The following is a 16495-nucleotide window of genomic DNA, read 5'->3' as shown; positions in this document are numbered from 1 at the left end:
AATCTGAGAAAAAGGATAGCAGCTGGTCAGAATGGAGAGTCAATGCCTTTGTTAACACTCATGGCATTATAACGTAATAGAAAGACATTAACCAATTTCAGAAAAAATTTAACAGCAGTTTGTCAGTACTAAATGCTGTTCCTTTAAGAAACAGAAGGGGAAGAGAGTATAAGAACACACAAGTCTCCAGAGCATAAGCATATCACTATGCACAGGAAGCAGAACTAGACAATGAAATGGCTTCTGTTTTTACAGCTTCAAAAAGACTTCTTTATGTAAGTGGAGAAAAAACAGATTGTTAAGCTTCTAATCATTCATCTTCAACTAATCCAACTGTGCATCAAGACACTAAAATATTTCCTCCTATGAAGGGGCTGAGCAACCTGCCCTCAGCAGCACTCTAAGATTAAGGAGCCAACACTAGTAACATCAACATGAAACTTTTAAAGCTTTCAAAGCACCCTAAAAATTGTCTCCACAGAAGAAACACAATATTACAGTTAATAAGGAGAGTGTGTACAGGACTTCATGAGTCCCACAGGATTCTTGGGAATCCACATTTGAGAAGGAGTATTTATTCATATGCAAGAAATATTAATCTGGAATTAAGGTAGTAGGCACTCAGTACTGCCCTATTCTCCTTGTGCCTTTCCAGAACATTTGAGTTTAATTCCCAAAATTCAAATATTGGATAACCAGAAAATGTTCAAGTTAAAGTCCCCTGTAATGAAGGTTAACATTATGTGAAACAAATAGGCAGCTTTGGACAACCATAAAATACTGAGTTAAGTGACACTTCCCACACAACCTTAACTGCCCCATTCAATTCCTGCTTTAAGGAGTTCATCAGTGACATCACAGCACCTTACCCCTCCCTATGGCCTTGCCAGCCAGTTTCAAGTATTCCTCAGATCAATGGTGCTGCACAGTGAAGGTCCACTGGACTGGACTGTATGATAAGGGGTTCTGATTTGGAGTTTAGTTGGGCACTGAAAACGGCAGGGTTAATTCTGTTACTTTTCCCATTCTTATTGCCATCCCCATGCAGGCAGTTAACTTTTACTCTGCACACAGTACAGTGTCACAGTAGCTCTCAAAGACCAAATTTAAAAAAAAAAACCCACCCGTGTCATTATTCCTATGTGGTGTATACTAATCCCTCATTTTACAGTTAGAGTACATGGCTTCCTCATTTTTATTTTTAGAAAATGTACTGTACTATCAAATACATATTCTGAACTATAGCAGAAAATTATCTGTATTAGAGAAAGGTGGAAGCTCTGCCATGGGTAAGACTGAGAACTGCTTTCACTTACTAAATTTAGTAACTCTTCTAAAATCCTCCAAGGTTTCCAATACAAATTTTTCATGTGTAGCAGAGGACAGTTCTGTCCAAATCTACAGTGATCCATAAAAGCAGTTTTTGAAATATGAGATGCAAAAATAAGTGTTAATCATGGTTTGTAAACCATTAAAAAAAATTAAGAGTTGTTTAAATTCTTCATGTGTACCTTTGAGTCCCAAGTTTTGCCCAGGAAAAACATGATTTCCTCACAGACAGAATAGGGAGTAAAGGCAAAGCTTATAATGAAATACAGATTGCAACCATATAGATAGATCTCCTACTGAGTGGATGTACATTCATTTTAATTTTGTGCAACCTGTAATTCAAAAACAGCTGAATCACATTTTTCATCCATTGGCATCTTCCTGCATTCTGAAATAAATCTGTTGCTACTCACAACAGTAATTACCTCAGCGACACAAAACTACGTTGCTAGGAACAAATCTTGGTCCTTTAGCTCCAAAAATATAGGCATCTACCTCTACTAAGTTATAGAAAGGACCATATGTCCTTCCTAAGCTGTACCAGCCACCAGAGAATAAACTTTTTGTCATAACAATTACAATAAGAACACTAATAACTTGTTTAATTTAATTACAATCTATATTAGTTAAATAAAGAATATGCACACGTTTTCAATGAGATATTACAATGTGAAAAAACTGATGTGGTACTAGCAAACTTTTTTTGAGCTAGAAACAGACACTAGTCAACATTTTTAGATCAGGATAATTTTGTGATGACTTGTAACTTTAAAAAAAGTGTTCTCAAATTGACTATAAACTTTTCAAAAAGATTCTCTTTTGCTTTCAGAATAAACCTGGCAATTTTCAGGACAAATTAATTTGCTAGCCAAAGTTGAAAGGGCACTAAAAATAGGAGTTTATAATGGAACCTAGTCACAAATTTATACCCCAATCCTTCAAACACTTAAGTATAATTTTACTCTTATTAGTCCCATTGAAGTCAATGGGACTACTCACATGAGTAAAGTAATTGCAGGATTGATGTCTTAATGGAAGAGAGAATTCTCTCTCTTTATAGGATGCATACATAGTACAATTAAAGAGTCCATTTACTTCACTGGAAATTTTGAGCGTACAAGGAATGCAGCATCAAGCCCAAATGCATTTAAAAAGGGACCTGAAAGGCATTTTACCTGATGAGATCTGATTTCAGCATTTTGTGTTTCTTCCAAACAATTGATGACATCATGGACATCTGAAACAGCTGCATTTCCAACACACCCTGTGTATTAGTGATGTTCTCAGCTGTTGCAATATGCAGTAAACAAGATCCAAGATGTAGTTGTCAGCAAGAACTGAAGTAGTAACTGATTTTCAATTATTTCAATTGAAAATGTATTTAGGTCTGATCTTGTACTCCTTGTGTACCCCAAACACTACATACACACACAAACACTTAAAAATATGTGTATAAATATACATAATAAATGTTTTATATGTCTGTATGTAGTAAGTGCATAAATACTTTTTATTTACTCTACTGTTCATTGCTTCTTTTGTTTTCTGTATAGTTAATTGCTTTATGAAATATTATGAGAATACAACATTTGAAATTTGGATATCTGCAATAAAACTAAACAATAATTTTACCATCCTGAAGATTCTGCCTTTTTGTCTGGTTTTGGTTATAGAAAAATAAGTTCATACAGAAAACCAGTGTGTAACTTATGTAGGTCAGTTGGAGAGGGAATAAAGAGTTGACTTCCACTTCTCCCCCAGTATTTTTTTTAAGAAAACGTGTTCCCAGATCATTGCAGTGCATTATAGTACCACAGAAATCTTGGGATTAACTAAAGGGCATTTTTTACCCCTTCAGTAGAAACAACCAAGCTGCATCACACACACAATGAATTCAATCTTCAAAGAGGAAGTGACAAAACATACTAGTCCTGTCCCTTTTGTGATTCAGAGAGCTGCACAGAAATTATTCTAGATGGAATGCACTTACTGCCCTACTGACTAAACTGTTACAGTAGTTGCAGTTTACAGTATATCATCTAATGGTTAGTTCAACATACACACTGTCAAACTGCAAAGAGCCTAACTCCAGCAGATGAGCTGCCAAAGTCACCCTACTTTCAGAGGCAGTCCTTCCTCTCAGCCACTGACAAATGCCACAACATGTTTTGACAGCATTAGCATATGAACCTCTGCCATAAGACTAAAAACAACAGGCATCACTGTAAACAGTATGAGTTAGCAGATGGCTAGGGGAAAAATAGTACCAATCAAGTTCAAAATGTCTCATAATGCAGTCATGTAATGCTATCCAAGAATAGTCTTTGGTAAACACAAGGTCACTTGCACTGATATTAGTCAAAACCAGATTTTAATTACCACATATGTATTAAATTCCCAACAAGTGTTCAAAAATACTATTTTTCCTTTTTTTAATTACATAGGTGAAAAGCCACTTTACAATAAATTTAGGAACCAGACCACCAAATGCAGTCGTCACAGATCTCTAAGAAACTGACTTACTCATTAGTCTCAGTTATGTAGCAAATGTCATTGCTATAGAGATGCAGAGTGCTTAGCAAAGACAAAATGTTATTCATATGGACGCGATACACTGATTAGAGGATTGCAGCAGTCACCATGTAAAAATGGCATCATATGACATGGTCAGGCAGAAGAGATCATTAGAAAATATGAAACTGGCTATGTTTTTTAAAATGTATTTACACATTTCTATAATGCCCAAAACACCTCCAACTTTCATCGACACCAGGAAATTTTAGAAAAAATTCCCACTGGTATTACCACCAGAACCATCATTAGCACCAGCGGGAACCTAATATAGACTAGGGTCTGGCAGCTCTGTTTTTAACCATTGTAAGGCTTTGTTAACACAATGGCAAAAATGCTAGTAAATGCCAGAACCTAATCTATGCTAATGCTCCCACCAGTACAGAATCAGGGGGAGCACTGATGCAATTTTTGTTAATGGACTGTTTTATAATACTTAAATACTGCACCTACAAATATGTTTGCTATGGAGAAGGGACTGTTAAATTCCAATTTTGAACTATGCCCTTTTGGAAAGGCAGCATTTCAGTACTTTTGATGTTCATGAGATATACTGATTTGAAAACACTGGAAACTGAATTTCAACAGTGCAGCTACAATATGGCTAACAGAAGGGCAAGCTTACCCAGAAAGCTCTGCCACCTCTGGGTGGAAAGATATGTTTCATTTCCATGCCCATTCAGACCTTGGACTGTGAATAACAAAAAGAGGCCCCCGTTTTGATGTGTGTGTAGTGAAACTGGACTGAACCCATAAACTCATTTTACATAATCCAAACATCCATCACTTGGTAACAATACTTTTTTGTCATCATGCACCTAGGATAAATTAATATGGGAGTTTTTTCAAAAGCACCTAAGGCTGACATTTTCAAGGGACTCAGGGAATTAAGCACTTAAACCCTCTTGAATTTCTAGAGGATTTGGGTGCCTAGCTCTTTTAGGAGCCTTTGAAAAATCTCAGCCTGAGGCACCTTTTGAAACTCCCACTCAAGACCCAGCAACCTGGATGTAAAAGGGACCTGGTAATGGAATATGGAGCCTGAGCAACCCATCTGACCCAAATGGTTTTATTAACTGTGGGTCCAAAGGATAAAATCTCTTAAAACTTGTTTCCCTCTCAATACTGCAAAATGGTTACAAATTGAATCAATTTCTTTAACAAGGAAAAGGTGAGAGAGGAAGCAGGTTTTCACATCCCACGTAAATATACAAAATTAATAGTTTCCCAATAGACAAAGATGCCTTTACCAATGAAACATCCCCCTTTGCCCTTACTTCTTATTCCAAAGTACATTTTGACTGTTTTGTATCATTCATGGTGACGATACATTTGCAGAGACAAAGAGTATTTTGTGCCAGAGAAGAGACTGAGGTTAAGCTCAACAAGTTACTCACTGGGTCTGTTACATATTCCAAAGTCTAATTCAGTTTCCCTGAAACATAACCGCTCTTTGGAAAGTAGAACTACTGCCCTATCACAGTCTACTCTCCCCACAAAGTATACCCAGATGCGCAAGAAGAAACCACTGAACAAAAACCTGTGTGCTACCTTTGGCAGCAATGACCAGTACAAACTTATTCCCGGGAGAGATGGAGCAGTCATGTATAGTTTCTGGCTAAATAAGTGAAGGCTTAGTGAGTAAGTACCTTCTTTAAAGCCAATAAAATCCTTCTTCCACAGAGACTAACAGGCTAAGCAGCCTTGAAATGGGAGTCTAGTCTCTCTTGCAATACGAGCCTACAGTGGAAATTGCACAAGTCGGGAGACAGCAGCAGAAGTTCCCCAGCTTCCCCCAAACAAGAGCAGCAGCTCCCAGAGGCAGCAGCATCAGTCCCGCTACTTTAAAGACAGGGTTTAACCTGCAACAACCTAAAACCTGGCTCCAGTCCCAGCTCCTGCTGGTGTCACCTTTATAAATAGCCCCAGACAAAGGTCCCTCTGGCTCTTGGGGGCAGAGGGGAGTGACGGCTGAAGTTTAATGGACAAAGGACAGACTCATTGTGCAGGGGTTGGGGACCTCTGCACTGTCACATGCTAAAGAAGAGGGTCTCCACTCACAGCCTGAGCTGCTGTCACTGACCCCCCTTCACAGCCTGCAGACTGCTCGGCCTACAGGCACTTGCCCCCACATTAATGCTGAGCAAAAACTCTTGGGAAATAAAGGGATAGAGGGCAAAAGGCACCCACACCAGCTGGACACACACACAGGCAGCAGGTACAGAAGACAGCAGGGAAAACACATACTATAGAGAGAAACCTGGCGCGCGCACACACACAGGTTAGAGGATAGCCAGGTACACACACATTGCAGTGGGGGTAATAAAAGGCGGGTGCACACCACCAGTGGGTGTGTGTATAAACAGAGGATAAGTACACGCGCCTGAGGGGAGGCATATTGAGGGCAGGTACACCCCCACCTCCTAGGGGGAGTTACTGAGGGTGGGTACACACACCCCTCCCCACGGGGAGGAGTACAGGGGACAAGTACACCACTGCAGGAACGGGTAAGAAGGGTGGATGCACATAATCCCCAAGGAGGGTACCAAGAGAGGGTGTGTACACGCATGCACACAACGACCAAAGGCAAGAGGGATACCAGGGACAGGTGTACATACACACCCACACACCCCCTCAGGGAGGGCGGAGATACCAAGGGTAGGTGTGTACACCCCTTGGGGTGGAAGGATACCGAGGGTAGGTGTGTACACATGCACGCACACACCCTGGGGGTGCCAATGGCACATGTACACTCACGCCCCGGGGCAATGATGGTGTATGTACATACAAATACACACACCCCGGGGCATTGACAGCACGTGTACAAACATCCATGTACCGGGGAAGGGGACGACAACACACCAATGGCACGTATATACACGTATGCTGGGGGGAACAATGGCATGTCTACAAACACACACACATGCTGGGGCTACTTATGGCACGTGTATATACAAACTGACTTACCAGCAGCACCAATGGCGTATGTACATGCAGGCATGCGTGGACCAGGGTACCAATGGCATGTATACATGCACTCACCGGGAGTGCCACTGGCAGGCGTACATGCAGGCGCGCACGCACTGGGGTACCAGGCACTGATGGCAGGGTGTATACCATCGGGGACATTGATGGCGGGGGGTGCATACACACATACCCAGGGGCACCAAAAGCGCTTGTGTACACCCACACACACCCATACCCAGGGGGGCACCGACGGCGGCACACACACACACCCATACCCAAGGGGGCACCGACGGCGGATAGATACACACCCATACCCGGGGGGGCACCGACGGCGGCACACACACACACCCATACCCAAGGGGGCACCGACGGCGGGTGGGTACACACTCCCCTACCCCGGGGGCACCGACGGCGGGTGCGCATACACACCCACATACACACTCCCCTACCCCGGGGGCACCGACGGCGGGGGCGCGTACACACCCACATACACACTCCCCTACCCCGGGGGCACCGACGGCGGGTGCGCGTACACACCCACATACACACTCCCCTACCCCGGGGGCACCGACGGCGGGGGCGCGTACACACCCACATACACACTCCCCTACCCCGGGGGCACCGACGGCGGGGGCGCGTACACACCCACATACACACACCCCTACCCCGGGGGCACCGACGGCGGGTGCGCGTACACACCCACATACACACTCCCCTACCCCGGGGGCACCGACGGCGGGGGCGCGTACACACCCACATACACACTCCCCTACCCCGGGGGCACCGACGGCGGGGGCGCGTACACACCCACATACACACTCCCCTACCCCGGGGGCACCGACGGCGGGGGCGCGTACACACCCACATACACACTCCCCTACCCCGGGGGCACCGACGGCGGGGGCGCGTACACACCCACATACACACTCCCCTACCCCGGGGGCACCGACGGCGGGGGCGCGTACACACCCACATACACACTCCCCTACCCCGGGGGCACCGACGGCGGGGGCGCGTACACACCCACATACACACACCCCTACCCCGGGGGCACCGACGGCGGGTGCGCGTACACACCCACATACACACTCCCCTACCCCGGGGGCACCGACGGCGGGTGCGCGTACACACCCACATACACACTCCCCTACCCCGGGGGCACCGACGGCGGGGGCGCGTACACACCCACATACACACTCCCCTACCCCGGGGGCACCGACGGCGGGGGCGTGTACACACCCACATACACACACCCCTACCCCGGGGGCACCGACGGCGGGTGCGCGTACACACCCACATACACACTCCCCTACCCCGGGGGCACCGACGGCGGGTGCGCGTACACACCCACATACACACTCCCCTACCCCGGGGGCACCGACGGCGGGTGCGCGTACACACCCACATACACACTCCCCTACCCCGGGGGCACCGACGGCGGGGGCGCGTACACACCCACATACACACTCCCCTACCCCGGGGGCACCGACGGCGGGGGCGCGTACACACCCACATACACACTCCCCTACCCCGGGGGCACCGACGGCGGGGGCGCGTACACACCCACATACACACTCCCCTACCCCGGGGGCACCGACGGCGGGTGCGCGTACACACCCACATACACACTCCCCTACCCCGGGGGCACCGACGGCGGGGGCGCGTACACACCCACATACACACCCCGATCCCGCAGCCCTACGGCCGAGCCGGCTGGGGCCGCTCTTCCAATCCCAGCTGCCCCGGCCGGGCTTGCCCTCGGCGGCCCGCAGGGAGGCGCTGCTCGGCCCGGGCGCAGGACTCACGTGGAGAGTTTCCTGGTCCAGAAGAGCCCCCCGGGCCACAGCTCCTGCAGCTGCACGGCCCGGCCCAGGTTGCCTTTGATCTGGGCCAGCAGGCGGCTCGCCTCGGCCTCCAGCCGGTCCCCATACGGCAGCAGCTTGTTGTAGCCGATCTCCTTCTGCGGCACGAAGCCCGGCACCTCCCCGGGCGGCTCGCTCCCGCTCCGGCTCCCGGCCATGGCTGCCGCCGGCGCCGTCCCCTGCTGCCGCCGCCGCCCTCTGCGCCCGGCTCTGTCCTAACGAGTCACACAGCGGCTCCTGGTGACGAAGCAACCAACCGAGCGAACGGCAGCCTCCCGCTCGGGCCAGGTCACTTCCTGCGCGGGGGGCGGGGGGAGCGGAAGCGGGAGGTGGAGGCGGGGGGCTGAGCTGGGCAGGGGCAGGGGGGGAGGCACTTTAGGAGCGTTGGGGGACTTGGGGCAGGCCTCTGGGGCCTCAGAGGGGCAGGGAAGGGTGGGGCAGGCACTGGGAGCTGAGGGAAGTCAGGGGAGGCACTCGGGGGGTCGGGGAGTGTGACAGGGAGACTTCAAGGTGAGGATTTGAGGAAGGAGGTTGGGAGGAGGCAGGGGAGGAAGGCGCTCTGGAGGGAGAGGCAGAGGTGGGTGTCTGAAGGGGAGCCGGGAGTAGAGGCTGAGACAAGTGTGGTGGGGATTGAGCTGAAGAGGGACAAGAGAGAAGGGGCTGAGTCACTGGCTGCCTAGCAGTGCTGACCTGCCCTAGAGCTCTGTCCGGGTTGGATTCATTCTGGCAATATTTAAAGTCGCTCTGTCTTGTTAGGAAGGATTTCGCTGGGCATTTGAATGAGGCCGTTTAAAATTTCACTTACAAAGAAATCTTTATGCAGATTGTCCCACCCTGACAGCCCTTGACACAGAGTGCGGGAGAGGAATACTCATCCCTGCTTCTGTGGCATCCACGCAAATATGGTATTAACAACAGTGTAAAACTGTTCCCCACATCGTCGTGGCAAGTGAGGCAAAAGATAATTTTCCTAATTACGTTTTACTGACATTTTGTGCCAGAGCTGAAGGGAACAAGGGGGTGAAATTTTGACTGAATGATCACACAAAGTATATTTTTAATAGCTTTTAATTCTAATCAATATAAAGAGACAACTAAAATGAAATATGCTAATTGGAGGACAATCTTGCTATTGAAGAAATCAACACCAGACATTGTAGGACTGCAGGATCCATTCACAGTCTGTAGTAAATATAGAGAGAGGAGGCAGAGAAAGCTGTACAGTTGTGTAGATTAAATGCCCAAGAGGGTGACTGTGCTAGTTGTGGTGGATTTCACCAGTGTAAGAAACAATGGTGCTATGCATCCACGCTAGTTATCCCATTTTGGGTGGATTTGTACCCCATGCTTACACATAGCACTTTAATCAACAATTGCAGTTTCATGACCCTCTAGGTATCTGGTCTACAAGTTCTCAGCACAAGTCCCTGAAGCAATGGCTTGTGGGACATTTCGAAAGGCTTCTGTGTGCTCAAGGGAATTGTGGGAAAAGGGGGAACTATCCATGTAAGTACGTAAATGAGACTGTGTCATAAATGTAAAGGGAAGGCTAACCACCTTTAAATCCCTCCTGACCAGAGGAAAAACTCTTTCACCTGTAAAGGGTTAAGAAGCTAAAGATAACCTTGCTGGCACCTGACCAAAATGACCAATGAGGAGACAAGATACTTTCAAAGCAGGGGGAGGAGGAAACAAAGGGTTCTCTCTGTCTGTCTGTGTGTGTGTCTTTTGCTGGGACCAGAGCAGGAATGCAGGTCAGAACTTCTGTAAAGGGTTAATAAGCAATCTAGTTAGAAATGTGTTAGATTCTGTTTTGTTTAAATGGCTGATAAAATAAGTTGTGCTGAATGGAACGTATATTTCTGTTTTTGTGTCTTTTTGTAACTTAAGGTTTAGCCTAGAGGGATTCTCTATGTTTTGAATCTGATTACCCTGTAAGGTATTTACCATCCTGATTTTACAGAGGTGATTCTTTTACTCTTTCTTTAATTAAAATTCTTCTTTTAAGAACCTGATTGCTTTTTCATTGTTCTTAAGATCCAAGGGTTTGGGTCTGTGTTCACCTATGCAAATTGGTGAGGATTGTTATCAAGCCTTCCCCAGGAAAGGGGGTGTAGGGCTTGGGGGGGAAGTGGGCTCTTTCCCTGTTATATTTGTTAGACGCTTGGTGGTGGCAGCAATAAAGTCCAGGGACAAAAGGTAAAATAGTTTTTACCTTGGGGAAGTTTTAACCTAAGCTGGTAAAAATAAGCTTAGGGTTTTTTTCATGCAGGTCCCCACATCTGTACCCTAGAGTTCAGAGTGGGGAAGGAACCTTGACAGACTGATTTTCAGAAATGCCAAGTGCCCACAACTCCGACTGACGTTCAAAATCCACTTTTTATGGCTTCATGGTTTACCAAAAAGCAGTTTAGCAAGTTTACCCTGATGTGAGGGCCGAAGTCACATTTGTCCTCCAACTTCTGTGAAATTGTTGGGGTTCAAAGGCGAATTAAATATTGGTGTTTCCCAGAAAGTATGAATTTTAAATAGGAATTGGGCATCCAAATCCATTAGACACGTTTGACTATCTCAGCCATAATGTCCTCAGGGCACATTCTTTTGTAAGCATAAGCTCTACTTCTGGAATGCTGTTCACTGACAGTGCAAACATTCTGGCTAATAGTTCATATGGTAATAATTCACAACCTCACAGGAGATTTTCCTGACAGACTTTGATCAAAAGAGGTTGAAATAATTTTGTTTTTATTAAGAAAAAATAAAAAGCAAGTCTTGCATTGGGAGACACTAGTACAAAATGGGTTGGATTAGACATATTGATCTGCTGTGATAAGTGTTGTCACAGCATAAACTGGTCCTTTTTCACGGTAGTTGGGCTCAGCCTTACTTTTCCCAGGTGATGGATTTGTGCTGGTGGTTGGGTCAGGTGACCAATCATCATGTGCCATAGAGAATGGGGCTGCTTCCTATAAGAGGAAGCCTGCTAAATTAGAAGGAAAATAAAATAACATTAATTTTAAAATAATTTCTTTAGGAGGCACTGGTCTAGTAAAGAGCTGGAGAAGGTCTTTCCAAAGCGAGGGGCCTGGAGTGGGACCAGCTCAGATCTCTTGTTCAAAGGGAACTAAGGTACGAAGAGAGAACGAGAGAGAGAGAGAGGTGGTCCTTGCAGCTCTGATACAAGGATAGTTGAAGGAGCTCTAATACAAAGGGAATTAGGAGGCCTTGAGAAAGGGTTGATCCAAGAGGAGGCAGCATAGCCTGAACAGGATAGTATGAACAGTTGAAGGAGCTGATGCTCGCTCTCACTTAGGGGTATGGACTGGGGGTTCCAGCTAGGGTATGAGGAAAAAGTCCAATTTCTGTTGTCAATGGAGCAAATGGACTGCTGAGCCCCGGGGTGGGGGGGTCTAGAAAAGGACCTATATAGCCCACTGAGGACAAAAGCATTGTGTGGACTTGAGGTTTGATCCAGATGTCCTAAGGGGACACCCAGTATGAGTTTGTTCGATGTCTGTCTTATTTTGTGGGACTTCTGGTTCCATCTCTCCCTATGTCCCTTCCTTCCCCCCCTGCCCTGAAGTAGGGGTGGACTTTCTGATTTGGCTGGAGAGCTAACTCTACAATAAACATGAGATTTCGCTTATCCAAAAGTGGCAGATTGAAGTGCTAGAAGACCTGTAGAGAATGAGACAGTGAGTTAACTAGAGTGAAGAAATTGAGGCAGCAGTAAGCATCTAATGTCAGGTAAGATTCTGTTACAGAGGTCCATTTTAATGATTAAGTTTTTCAGTCATTAAAGTGGAGTTCAAATGGTGCCTGATTCTGCCACTGACTTAACAAGTGTAGTTTGAAGCCTATGTTGAGTGTATGAGAGGAGTACTGATAGCTGTTACAGCTAGTTGTCTCCTAAATATAATTAATTGAAATTCCTTTCAAGAATTACATAATTACCAGGCAGCAACTGCAAACTGATTAGATTTAAAGCTACTACTAAGGGTAAATTCAGTTTTCTGATCTTTACATTTGTACTAATTCTCCTTATAAAGGAAAATGGCTGGTTCTGAATGCTGAAACAATGGGCAACAATTGTACAGCTATTGATACTGGAAGAAATACAATAGACAACCTTAATTAAACATAAAATAAAGACTATGATACTCAGAGATTGCTGTTTAATTTTCCAGAAGAAAAAATTCACACCGAATCCCTTCCTGACTCTTTTAGTGTTGTAAATTTTTCTTTACTAACACTCCACAATAATAAAACAAATAGGCGCAGCAAGAAATGGTGTGCATCATGTTCACATATGTATCGGTGACCAAAGAGGAAAACTCCACTGGTTTCGCAAGGTCAAAAAAATCAATGCAGGCACTGTTAGTTTCTTTTAGAACTACAGACATATCAGTACTGTCACAATTTTCAAAGCATGCCTATTGCTATAACCGTAAGTATATGAGTCAATACTTTCAGACAAGAGTGCCTAAAAGTAGGCATCTAAATCCATATTTATGGAAGTTCAGGGTGCTCAGCACCTCTGAAAATCGGACCACTTTATTAGGTGCTTAAATTATAGGTGGAACTGGTAACAATGGCTACAGTTAAGGCTACCTAACAGTTTCTATTATAAGTCCATCTTTTCAGTTGCTTACAACTTTTTCAACTTTAACCATTTGGGCTGAAATTTTCCATGCTTATTCTCTGTCTTAAGGGAATTTTTTAAAAAATTTTAGTTAAATGGCTTGTTCACTTCAGGGAATGAGGTGAGGATAAAAAATATTTTTGCCACTTTTAAAATAAATTTTCAACCATTTATTTGAAGAGCTCTAGTTCCTCTGGGGCTTGGGGTTGCGGGGAAATCAGAAGTATCCCCACATGAGGCAGTCCTGTGCTTAAAGGTGTGGTTTCCACCAGAAAGAGCAGAAGAGAATGATACCAAACAAACCAAGTGATTTATTTCTTTTCATTATTAAAAGTACTCAATTATTAAAATTTGTTTCTCTTTAGTCATGGTATGCCCTACTTAGTAAAAACCTCCTGTGACTAAAATAATGTGTGTGGTGGTGAGTCACATCTCTGAACTGGCATTAAGAGAAAATTAAGATTTCATCTACCATTCCTTGTTTCTCTGGCTTGTAATTTTTGGTAGGAAATGGGTGGGTGCTCACCACATTAACACATTTCTTTCTCTCACACAAGATCTTGATTCTATTCAGTAAAGGCCAACTCGTCACACACATTACTACAAATAAGTGGTAAGCCTTGTCTATTCTAGAAAAATAACACCCTGCTGAAAAAGGAAGAGAGCAAAGGATGCAGCTGAACACCATTGTGCTAACACAGTATCGCTGCAAGTTTAGACAAAGACAAATGGTGTTCCATACTCATTCAGAATCTGAAGTTAAAAGCTGCATTCTAATGTTTAAGTATGAGTCTAGTTAAAATATAATTAGGTATTTTAAGAACTCTTTGAAGTTTAAAAATTAAAATGATTTCTTTGTGTCCTTATACCCAATTTTGATACTCTCCTTAGGAAACCCAAAACCGTAAGCCACTGATACCTGTGTGCTTCAGCAAAAGTGAGTTTTGCTGGGGCTTAAATTGTCAGATTCTTGCCACACCAGTCTGTCCACCTCATCAGCAAACTCGAGATTTTACCCATCTTCAACTTACCTTGCAGGTAACATACAGTGAACCCTAGTTCCTGAATTCCTCAGAGATGTGTCTCTGCCGTGTGCAGTCCCTCTCACTGGACACTCACAGAAATTGTTTGCTTCCTCCAAAGAGGAAGTGCACACACCAGCCTGTTAAATTAGCTGAGGATGAACTCTTGACTTCAGCGTAACAGCAGTGAGATGGTTTACATCAAACTAAGAATGTTTATTAATAAAGAACTTAGATTTAAGTGATACTAAGCAAAAGAGACAGATATGGTTACAAACAAAACAAAATAAAACATGCTTTCTAGTGTCCAAAACTTAACTTTAGCAAGCTACAATCTTTGCCTAAACAGCTTTCTCATTTATATAAAGTTACCAACATCTCCAGCCCTTCTAGCAAGAGGATCCAATGTTCACAGAATTAGAGGGTGCTGTCCCATTTGTTCCCTAAGTGATGGTAACTAAAATGTCTCTTTGCTCCCCTTATATTTCCCAGAGTTCATTGTTTTTGCCTCAAGAGTCAGAAAGATCCCCTGGGGGTTCAGACTTTAGTGCCGCCCCCCCCCTCCCATCGCTGTGCTCACCAGGATGTTTCCTCCACCACTCATTAATTTAATTTCTTTGTTTACCTTTCATGTATATGTACTTTCATTGTCCTCTGCATGTAATTAAACCAGGCAGAGAGGTAATTTCACATTTCTTTGTCTAGGGCAAGCTTGGTTTATTCACTGCCGCCAAAACATATTAAGAACATATTTCAAGCATAAATACATAACTCTTTGAACATACATCACACAATTATATTCATGGTCAGTGTGTCACCAGTTTTTATGATACCTTACAAGACATTGTTGGGCTAAATATTCTGACAAGTGTGTTAGGCCTGATATGAGTTACAGTATAGTGGGCCTTCTGCCAGTTGGTACTGAGGGACTTGGTGTCACACCAATTAAATTACATAACACGACAATCAGGAATACAGGTAGATTGTGACTGGTTTATGCAAGCAGCAGTTTTCAGTGCAAGATAGTGTTTAAGAAATTGACATTTGAAAACTAGACATGATTTACTCTGTGTTTGGATTTGAACTATAATTTTGATTATATTTTTGCTATTGGCAGGTATTTTCAAGTTAATTTTAAAATTGTATTATGTTACTTCAAATCAACAATATCACTCTACATAGCTGTCTTTGAAACCAGAATTAAACATTATTTTATCTATTGTACATCACATACAAAACATTGCTAGCACCAAAACAGTAATCCTGGTACAAATTAATTTGCCTTCTTGGCACTCACAAATGGGATCAGTATTTTTCAGAAAACTTGAAATAGGTAAACAAGCAGTTTTAGAAAACAATTCTAATTCCATTTGCAATAATAGTATTAAGCACACACTGTGTGTTGTCCATTCTATCCATTTTAAATACATTGATTAACTGTTAGAATTGTTTGGTTTCTACCTCCTTTCCAAAAATGAAATAATTTTAAACTTTTTTCCCTAGTGTGCTGACACTAAACTGTTTAAAAAAGCAAAATGATACATTCTACAGAAATGTTTTACGGAGTCAAAAATAAACCTGTGCTTCAGATTTGTAGTATGTCTTGGCTGCAGTTGGCACATAAAAGCACATTTGGTTCCTGAGTCATATGATGGACTAGTAGTCTGAGCTGAGGATCCATCTGCACTGCTTGCATCAACAGCTCTTATTCAGTGGGAGGAATATCAATTGAGAGCACATTAAATACGGTGCCACCTGTCATCTTTGGCTTCAAATCTTAAGAACAACTGATGAATCCAAGTTAAGTGTTTTAGCTGTGAAGGAAATGCAGTGCCTCCATTCATGAGAAATTTCAAATTTTACCATTGGTTTATATCACCTCACCCCCTGTTCACACATTCCTTTGGTGAATGGCTTGCTGCCTTAGATCAACTAACACTACCATTGTCAACACCCTGTATTTAGGAAACTTGTCCCTGAGCCTAAAACATGACTATGATCTCAATCTGAAGCAACCAGCTTTCCCCACAGAGAATTTTTGTCCGGTGTCCAATCTCCCTTTCTAGAATAAGGTAAAGGTGAAAATTAGTGATAGGCAAACT

General features: G+C 44.1%; 1 protein-coding gene across 4 annotated transcripts in view; it reads right to left on the bottom strand.

The window, feature by feature from the left end:
* The window catches only part of PSME4 (proteasome activator subunit 4), a 218182-nt gene extending 209162 nt beyond the window's left edge, over positions 1-9020 (bottom strand). For 2 of the 4 annotated variants that reach the window (XM_073339165.1, XM_073339166.1), the window contains exon 1: positions 8673-9019. In XM_073339165.1, coding sequence (XP_073195266.1) covers positions 8673-8887 — 215 coding nt within the window. In that variant the 5' untranslated portion in view covers positions 8888-9019. Of the gene's footprint in view, positions 1-8550; positions 8651-8672 lie in introns of those variants that run through there. The other 2 variants (XM_073339167.1, XM_073339168.1) reach the window with 2 other exon arrangements.
* Between the last annotated feature and the right edge of the window lie 7475 nt (positions 9021-16495).

This window comes from Lepidochelys kempii, chromosome 3 (assembly GCF_965140265.1).
Source record: "Lepidochelys kempii isolate rLepKem1 chromosome 3, rLepKem1.hap2, whole genome shotgun sequence".
Lineage (NCBI taxonomy): Eukaryota > Metazoa > Chordata > Testudines > Cheloniidae > Lepidochelys > Lepidochelys kempii.
Note: the sequence above shows the minus strand (reverse complement) of the source record. Positions and strands in the feature narration are given on the sequence as shown.